The sequence below is a fragment of the Notothenia coriiceps genome, unplaced genomic scaffold, assembly GCF_000735185.1.
Source record: "Notothenia coriiceps isolate Sejong01 unplaced genomic scaffold, NC01 NC01_scaffold00008410, whole genome shotgun sequence".
In the NCBI taxonomy this organism is placed as follows: Eukaryota; Metazoa; Chordata; class Actinopteri; order Perciformes; family Nototheniidae; genus Notothenia; species Notothenia coriiceps.
The window spans coordinates 1-10,056 of record NW_011341111.1 but is presented as its reverse complement, the minus strand read 5'-3'; the positions used below and the strand labels follow the sequence as shown (position 1 = coordinate 10,056).

Genomic DNA, 10,056 nt, shown 5'->3' with positions numbered 1-10,056 from the left:
TATTTTTCTTTTTTTTTTTAAATACTTTTTTTTTTAATTTTTGTATTCAATGTTACAAAACAAAAATGACCATGTTCAAGTCTTAAAGTCATCCTGAGGCCTTAGTTTTGGTTTCAAATGACAGAACATCATGTATGTGTTGCTTCTTTGCGTTTTTTTTTCATAGACCTGGTTGCTTATTTCTCTCAAATCTGGCAACAGGGTGGGCAGGGCGCAGTGTCTAATTGTAGCAGTAAGCTAACAAGTACTGAAAGCTTTATTTTGTTTTGATCCAATGCTGCACAACTGAACTGATCCAATGCTGCTGTGAAAGAAAGAAGCTATATCCATGTTGGATAGAATATCCAATTTAAATAAAAAAATAACCTTAAGGGACAACTTGAATGGTTTTTTTCTTTTTTTTCTCTTAATGCATTGCATAAAGATCGGAAAAATCGGTATCGGCAAATTTTCAAAATCAAATGATCGGAAGCAAAAAAAGGTGATCGGGACATCCCTAATTATTATTATAAGTGTAGTTTACAGCGTTATCTGGACTGAAGATATCCTGTTTGTTGGGAACATCCTGAATGTGCTCTTTCAAGGACAGAGGTGCACATGATAACAAAGGTATCTCATGTGAACATGACAGGATGTGTGATTACCTAGAAGAGCATCAGGACTGTTTGAGGCATATGATAGCTATGTGATTAACATGATGATTCAGCCTCTATGGAGAGAGACATATGACAAGCATGATCATTTCTGACGTGGAGCTAATCTGAAGTAAACATTGAATACTGCTTTCTATTCCTCCATCTTGTGACTGTGTAACTCCCTCTCTTGGATATCAGCATGTGAAGGACACTGTTCAGGAACTAGTTGATGCTCTGTATGTGATGATTACTTCCATTCTGGAGAAGATCTGAAATACATGGATCCATTCCTGATATTGAAGTAGGTAAGTATGTATTTAGAAAAGTCCGAATTTTGAGAAAGTCAATTTTTTTTTAGAACAAGTATGAAAAAGTAAGAATTTTGAGATTTTGGGGAAATTCTGAATTTTGACACAAATTCTGAATTTTGAGAAACAAGTCAGAATTTTGAGGGAAAAAAATCTGTTACTGGCCTCTGAGTTCACCCACTGCCTCACGGTCAGAGGAGGACCCGTCATGTCGTCCAAACAGTATTGGACGTATTTCACAAAAGGAGCCAACTCTCTGACGACGCCAACGACAGACACCTGAGGAAGCAAACCCAAGTCATCATTAAACCAAAATACATTCAGAAATGTGGCCATTTAAGATATTCTGTGTGTGTTTGAGTGGCTTTAAAACTTCCAGGATTTTCAATGGAGTTCTGAACAGTGACCAAGAAAGCATGGTTGCACATTTTCCATTGAATTTATTGGCCAAACCTTATTTTTTGACGTTCTTGGAAAGTGTTATACTGACTTGTTCATCATAGGATGTCCCATATCTTTAAAAAAAATTCCCAATATCTTAACTAAAAGATATGCATTTTTGCAGAGTGAAATCCTCTTTAGATGGTGATGGCTCACACCTGGTTGAACTCCAGGTCGCAGAGTGCAAACGTGTCGCTGCTGACTTTAGACGCAGACAGCAACTGAGACACCGAGCACGGCAAGATCTGAAGGACGGTCATCTGTGGAGAGCAAACGCATCAAAGTTTGATAGAATATGAGCTGTAAATAAAAGGGTTTAAGGGGTTATTTCATGTAAGTGCAGCAGAAATAAGTAAGTAAGTAAAATGTATTTATAAAGCGCTTTTCCCAGACATAGTCACATAGCTTGACAAAGCATTAAAACATCATACGAATCATAAAATATGAAATGACCACATAAACCACGTGTTAGGATTAGGAAGTGCTAGAAACACAATACATTGTGAAATACACATTAAAAACACTATAAAAACATAGAATAAAAGCACACAAGTTACCCAAAACGCCTGCAATAATGCATGGTTCCATAGCACGGCGTTTGCAAGAAGAATTATAATTTTGGGGAGTTTTATTCAATTGTATAGCACCTCTTATCCTCGTGGGAATTACAAATAATGTGAAATAGTTTGTAAACAAAAATACGTTGACATTTACCAGTGATAAAACATCAAGCTAATTTGATCTCAACTTCAGGCAAAAACAAAATAACTAATTGACCATTTTCACTCAAAAAAAGGTTTGATTTTGTGTAAATTACGTTTTTTAGCTATAAATGTTCTAAGTTGGCACTAAGTTGGCATCAAGTTTGCTAAAAAGGTGTACCCGATAGATTTGGGGGAGGAATTGTACTTTTTGCTTTATTACACTTTCAAACTGGTCAAAAGTTGCAACGTTCAGATGAAACCAACAGTAACAGAGTAAAACACCTTTGATGCCACTGCTGAGCTGCTGTTCACTCCGCCTGCAGAGGGCTGACTGCCACACAAATGCTAAACAAATTAAAACAATGAGAAATACATCGTTCAAATATTGTTTTTTTGTTTATATCTGCTAACTCACCTTGGCTCCAGATGACGAAGATCTTCAGATTCACCTGAGCAGCTACAGGTATTCTTCTGAGATGTTGGAGCACAAACCTGCAGCTGAATGAGCGAGCAGCTTCCTCCTCATCAGGTCAGGTGAAATCAATTAGAGAAATCAGCCAAGGAGACTAGAGCTAAGGAGGGAACAGTAGTGATGTGACGTACTGCACCGAGGCTGCTTATCGTGGTTCGAGTAATCCAGGAAGTTTTTGGTGAAGTGTGTATCGAGCATGGATGTATAATAAGAACGTATCGAGGCTTGTGTCGTTTTAGGCCAGTGACGTCATCGATGACAAACGAAGCCTCGCTGCTCCTCGATAACACGTGACCGCTTCAGATAGAGCTAAAGATCGGTGGAACCACTGACACTTCACAGTTTTACAACACTCATATTACCACGATGGGATTAAGAGAGCTCAGACCCTCACTTATATGGAGGACGGAACATGACATATGGGTAAATAAAAAAATGCATGAATAAATGTATGAATAAAAACATTAATAAAATAAATAGGGAGGCTGTGGCGCAGTGGACTAGGGCGTTGGTGTTCGGATCAGGGGAGCACAGGTTCAAACCCCACTGCAGTCAGCATGTCGTTGTGTCCCTGAGAAACTTCACCCCAAATTGCTCCTGTGGGGATTGTCCACAGTATTGAGTATGTAAGTCGCTTTGGATAAAAACATCTAACAAGTGACATGTAATGTAATGTACATAATTAAATACAGGAATAAATAGATAAATAAATAAATGTAGAGATAAATAAATCTGGAAATAAACACATGAATAAATAAATAAAATAGTAAATAAATGCATACATAAATACGGAAAATACAGACATTTAGTATATATTTCATGTTTTTTATTTATTGTATTCTTTATCGTAATTTCTGTATCATTATTTTTAATGTATTTATTTAACATTGTGTTATTATTTATGTAATTATTACAATTTTTATTTCTTTTTTTATTATAATTTTGTATTATTATATTGTTCATTTTTTTTATCTAATTCAATTCAACAGTGATTGACAAATTGAACACCACTTTTGATAAACTTCATTTAATTTTCTCTTCAAAATATTTTACAATGACAAGAGCAGAAAGTTGTTCGTACAAAAGTGAGAGAGGAGGTCTTCTTCTGATCCGGGACACATGTTTAATTTGCAGCTCTGATCCAGGACTATTTCATTAGTTTAGCAGCTTATGAAATTCATCACAATAATCAGATCTCAGTGAAGGGGAGCAGATCTTATTGCTGAGTGACAAGTAGGAAAAACGAACTTACTGGATAAAAGAGCAAGCTGTGTCTCAACTCCAAACTGCTTATTTTTCCGTGAAAAAAGATCTAGAAATTAACAGAAAAATACACTTTATTCTTAAATCCATATTTTAAGCAGAATATCTGAGTTTCAGGAGATAGTGAAAGCAGTACGGTGTCAGCTAGTCGTGGATCAGAGCTTTTCAAATGTTGAGGTTTACTTTTTGTCCCAAAAGAAGACCGCTTAATTTCTTAAAAAGCCCAGACAGAAAAAGACCATTTGATTTGTTAACCAGCTACACACATTCACAAACAGTTGGCAAACGAAAGACAGTTAGCACGAGCACACCAACAGTATTAACCTGTAAATATATATTACATCTTCCCATGGATAATGTGAACCAAACCAAGAAGTCAAATTAAATCCATCACAGCAAATTTTAACAGTCAAATGTACCCCCCTAAGCCCCCCTCCCCCCCCCACACGCTGTACAGTATTTACACATGTGCAAAGGAATTTAATACAACCAAACATCTCTTAAAACCCAAGATCGACCTTATGTTTGGCAAAAAAAAGGAAGCTACTTTGCAGGAAGCTTAGTCTCTTAATGTGGCAGGAAAAGACTCCATTACCCATCATCCTTTGCTTTGCTTAGAGCAGCAAAACCAAAACACATTCTTGAATTGTCCAAAGCATCATGGATGTCCTGCAGGAAAAATAATATGTTTGATTTTAAATACTGATCCGTGACAAACACAACTTCTGCTAATCCTGTGTTTGCAATATCAACGAGGTCGATTTTCAGGAAATAAGGCAAATCTTAACCGCAACCACGACAGGAAGTGAAACAAAAAAAAGGCGGGAGAATTGTAGGCTATGTAGCAGATAGTCAACGTTTACAAGTAATCTGTCAGCTGTTTTTCATCCTGGGGGATACATGTATTTGATAGGTTGTGCCCATATGTACAATGTGTTGTAATATGGTGGTACAATTGGTGTTGGGTCTTATAACAGTGTAACATGGGTTCAATGACTATGTGTAATAGGGGTGTAATAAGGGTCTTTAACAGTGTAGCATGGGTGTAATAACGGTGTAATTACAGTGTACTATGGTGGTAATATTGGTGTTGCTTGGGTTTTATAACTGTGTAACATGGGTGTAAGTAATACGGGTGTATTATGGTGTAACATGGGTTCAATGTCAATGTGTCATAGGGGTGTAATAAGGGTATTTAACAGTGTAGCATGGGTGTAATACGGTCCAAAGTAAATGAGATAATATCAATATATTGAATGCTCATTTAAGGGTTAAGTTATCCTAAGTAATCCTCCAAAGATGTCCGAGTTGTTGCTCACTCACAGTCCCTTTAAGTCCATTTTTTTCCCCATCAGTTTGGGATCAGAGACTGGTTTTTGAAAAAGCGGCTGTAAAATGTGTTAAAAAGTGCACTCATTATTTATGACCTGAAAGCCCCAAAAAAGAGCGTGATCCTCTGCCAAGTGCTGCAACAACTTAATAGGCTTAAAAAAAAGAGCCTGTGGAAGCATGGAGAAAGGGATTACTGTAAGATCCAGAGCCAGTGACACAGTGAGAGGAGATCAAGTTCAACACAACAGTATTATGTTTCCCGATATAAGAGATCGTCTGGCTCATGGAGGGTTGTTGCTGGTGTCGTCTCTCTGAAGGGGAGAGGCACTGCATGCAGAAGTAGACCGTTGGCTGACGTTCGTAACCAAAAGGCCATTATCACGCTGCCTCACATCTTCTGAGTAATATATAACGCAGCAGGAAGTTCATGAGGAACACATATAAACGTGAAAAGAGCTTTCCGTGACATTCACTCAAATATTTTTGTCCAGGTCTCGTCACAGCTTCAGATAATTACATCTTTATGCATGGATTTGTTTGCCATGAGTTTTGCACAGAGGCTCTATAGTAGTGTTCTTGGTTTTGACTTAAAGAAAGGATCATTCTGGTTCATTACAACTTTGGTTTTCTTTTGGGGACATTTTTTCTATTGGATTTGGGGGAAAAGGCGATCAGAATTGTTGTTAATGAGCCAAAATATTACTTAAAACAAGCCTTTTTTTGTAAGAAATTGACTTAAAAGCTACATTTAGTAGGGTGTGGTGGTACTGCCATATCATTTAATTAGATTATTATTTATCTATTTTTCAGACTGTTTCTATTTTAATTCTGACTTTTTCCTGTAAATTCAGAAAATTGACTTCAGGGGAAAAAATCTTTTTTTTTTTAAATTCAGAAAAATCTCAAACTCTCAATACACAGAAAATATATATATTAGGCATTACTACATAGCTAAAACTAAGCAAATCTGCAGGAACAGTTGTCATTTCATAAAGAAAAATTGACAATAATCTACTGAAAAAGAGGCAATTTTAGTTTACAATCGAGGTTAAAAAGTTACATATATTACAACCAATGATGAGTCATAAATCTGCCACCGCTATCACTGAACTACATTCATATCATAGGAACATTTGTTATAATAACAGGCACAGCAATAATACCTAAAAGGGGGCAGTAACACCGTCAGAGGGACAATGGCCTGGACTTTTAAAGTTGTAATAAACCATCATTACTTCCTCATTAACTGGGTCTAATTCAAATGAATTGGCTCCGTATAAATAAAGGCGACGGTCTTGTTTTACATTCTTGTGTGGGCGTTATCTGGAAACTGTCGACTTATCAAGAAGTCTGTAATGAGCAGAAAGAGAGGAGAAATGCAACCATAAGCACCTGCCTGCTGCTCAATGACTGATAGACCGTGCCCCACCTAAAAGAAAACAACAAAGCAGCACGATTACAAATGTAAGAAATCAACTTCAACCACTAAATATCAGTATTTTTCCCTCCTCAGATGTTTGTCTACAAATACCAACATGCAGTTAGTTATTGTTACCTGAGCATTTGATGCCTAACACAGAATAGGATCTGATGTTTGTATGTATGTATGCTGGTGGTCATGTACCAGTTCTGTCAAAGCCTTTCATTAAACACATGAGGTGATTGTGTTTTAATAAAAAGTGGTGCAGGGATGACGGATTTTTGTCAGCTGACCCTGAAGGCATCATCTCCCTGGTTCTCTCAACAAAAAGCCAATAGGATTTCTCCATTGGATTTTAGGTTATTGCAGAAAGTAAGCTCCGTATAAACTCTACAGCTGACATAATATGGTTTCTGAAGTGCTATAAAGGAAGTAAAGCACGGTCACATGACTTCAGGTCACCACCGCTAAGCTAAAGGTGGCTAACGTTAGGCTATAAAGGAAGTAAAGCATGGTCACATGACTTCACGCCACCACCGCTAAGCTAAAGGTGGCCTTTGGATGAATGTACGCTGTAATGATCACAGGATAATGTCTCATATTGCATTTAGTCACAATTAGCACCGAGGGGCAGGATGGTATTTGTAGACAAACTGTCTTCTCTAATTGAGTTTCGGGACTTCTTGCTCATTTCGCTCTTCCAGCAGCTCGGGGAGGAAGTGGAAGCTGTGATGTGATTAGCCTGAGACTCAGCCGCCATTAGAAGCAGAAGCAGCAGCAGCAGCGAACCGGAATATAAAGTCACAGCGAGAGGACTGCATGTGCTCAGACAGTGGAGGAAGCCATGAAACAAATATGGAGGTAGATTTGTCTCAATATTATGATGAAGTGTGAACAGAGCAGCAATCTGTGAGGAAAACCCCGTCCACAAATGCAGAATTAAGCTTGTAAACTATTTGGCAAATTTACAAACAAATTCCACAAATCTGTGAATGTACAAGTTTTTTTAAATTTTTATAACACTTTTTGGGCATTTATGAATATTTTAACGCATCTTGGAAGTCTTTAAAAATGTTTGTTTTTTCAGTATTTTTGATGTTGCACGAGTCCATATTGTGATTTTGATCAAATGTCCGATATTATGCAGGTTTTCCAAGTTTTCCTAAGAGATATAGGAAGTCTTCTTTACACTAAGGCTCCGAATAGATATATCTTTTGTAATCGTCATCCAAATGTCAACACCTTTTAGTTCAAAGAGAGTTTAAAACTATAAGTGTCTTTTTTTTGTCTTCTACATTTCAAAATGAGCGCATGTACATTTTTAGGTCAGTTTTATATTTTCTATACATTTCTTTGAGTTAAAGAATATGTTTTCTAATTTGTGGAAGCTGTTTTACATTTACAGTTTACCCATTACACCCAGATTGTCGATCTGTTCCTTCAACAGACAAATCCACCTGACCCAACAACTAATTATTCTTCCCTTGTTCCAATGAAACCAATAATCCCCGGGTTTGAGATCCAGTTGTTTCTCCCGTGCCTCGTCACGTGTCCCAGTCCAGCTCTCTGCAGGCGATGCGCACCAGCCGGAGCTCCAGCTCGAAGGCGTCCGGTCGCTCCTGAGGGTTCGCCGACAGCATGTCCCTGATAAGCTGCTTCATGTGTGTGTTCATGCTCTTCTTCCTGGCCGGGATCAGCAGCTCCATCTTGGGGTTCTCCAGCAGCGCCTCGCCAAGCGGAACGATCTCCGACCCCTGCTGAACGTAAGTCCCTAACAACTCCTTCTGCGTCTCCACGTCCACGAAGGTGATGCGCTCCACCATCGCCCAGATTATGATGCCCAGAGCGAAGATATCCGCTTTCGCCGTGTAGTGTCCCTCCCACACTTCGGGGGCCATGTAGAAGTCCGTGCCGCACGCCGTGGACAGGAAGCACTTGTTGACGCTGGCCGGCTCCTCGGGGTTCAACCCGGACGCGGAGCACACTTTGCTCAGCCCGAAGTCGGCCACTTTGAGCGTGGGTTCGCTGTTCCCAGCCGGCGTGCAGGCCTGCGAGATGAGGATGTTGTCGGGCTTGAGGTCGCGGTGGATGATCTGGTTTCGGTGCAGGAAGGCGAGCGCGCTGCCCAGCTGCAGCATGAAGCTGGTGTTGGTCTTGCGGCTGGGTTTGCGCGACAGCAGGTAGGCGTTCATGTCGCCACCGTCGCAGAAGTCCATGACGAACCACAGGTAGTAGGCGCAGCACGGGTCGTAGGTGATCTCGCCCTTCAGAGACGTCTCCACCAGCTGCAGGAGGAAGAGGAGCATGAGTGAGGAGACAACACTCACGTTGGTTATTCTGCTTTAGTTATTGTGGCCATAATATAATGGTGAACGGTATTATCACGACGTTTTTCAAGCTTTCCTGAGATTTACATTTTACATTCTGTATTCTACATGTACAAAGTTTACTTACTTCTGCATTTTTACATGCACTGTGTGTTTTGTATTATTTTATGATTTTTTTTCATTTATGTCTTAAAGGTAGGGTAGGTAAGAATGGAGAAACCAGCTCGAGTGCGCTAGAATTTGAAAATACACAACCGAAAAAAATCTGCCCCTTCCTTCAGACTTCCTCACAGAGCCCCTCCTCCAACACACGAACGCACACATGACCAATGAGGGCACGAGATAAGTTTGTGCACAGATGGAAGGCTGACAGGCAGGTAGGCCATCCAGTTATTTTACCCGGGCCGGCTCAGATGATTGGTCGTGCTTTTTACAGCGCCACGGCTTCCAGATGACATTTTTTTTATGTATTTATTGTCAAAGCATTTAATATATTCATTGCTATCGGGATGTTAAGAGCATTCCATGGAATATAACAACAAGTGTTTCTGAAGTGAATTACCTACAGTACCTTTAAGTCTCATGCATGTTGCATCGAAATGCCTGGGAATTTAGATTTGTATTGCCCAGTAAAGCCTTTTAAAAAATACTGAATTTGAAATAAAGGAAATGTATTTTTACACTAGGGCTGCACAATTGCAATGATAACCTATAATGCAATCAGGGTTTCACTTAAAAATGCAAATATCCAAATATTTCCTTTCCTTTTTTTACATTAATCAAGCCGTAACCACACACTGAAAAAAGATTGTACTTTACAGAAACTAACCACTATCGTTGTAAACTACATTTGTGCTGTACTGATATATTAGGTTTCCCAGGTATTGCACGATAAATAAAGGAGGCATTGTTTAGATGAGGCTTGAAAACACAGCCACAGAAACAATGAACAATTTAAATGTGGAGTATATTAAAAGGTTGAAGAGGCAGATTACATAAAATAAGTAAAAATGCTAAAATGGCAAATAAAATGGAAGTGCTTTAAAAGGTAAGGTAGGTAATTCCCTTCAGAAACACTTTTTGTTATATTCCATGGAATGCTCTTAACATCCCGATAGCAATGAATACATTAAAAAATTCATCTGTGGAAGCCG

At 38.9% G+C, this 10,056-nt stretch overlaps 1 protein-coding gene and 1 long non-coding RNA gene across 2 annotated transcripts; both read right to left on the bottom strand.

Annotated features, from left to right (window-relative positions):
- Positions 1-1,107: 1,107 nt before the first annotated feature.
- Positions 1,108-2,784, bottom strand: LOC104944568 (uncharacterized). Its single transcript, XR_798238.1, has 3 exons — positions 2,504-2,784; positions 1,543-1,644; positions 1,108-1,222 (listed from the first exon to the last, which is right to left on the bottom strand). It is a non-coding gene; the product is annotated as an uncharacterized lncRNA (long non-coding RNA).
- Positions 2,785-7,871: 5,087 nt separating this feature from the next.
- On the bottom strand, positions 7,872-8,898 carry pdik1l (PDLIM1 interacting kinase 1 like). The gene has a single exon (XM_010770118.1). It carries the CDS (start codon positions 8,879-8,881, stop codon positions 8,120-8,122), a length of 762 nt encoding a protein of 253 aa, XP_010768420.1. The 5' UTR covers positions 8,882-8,898; the 3' UTR covers positions 7,872-8,119.
- Positions 8,899-10,056: the final 1,158 nt, after the last annotated feature.

What these genes read in the sequence shown, in the direction of transcription:
- pdik1l (XM_010770118.1), bottom strand. Translation starts at nt 8,881, where the DNA reads ATGCTCCTCTTCCTCCTGCAGCTGGTGGAGACGTCTCTGAAGGGCGAG.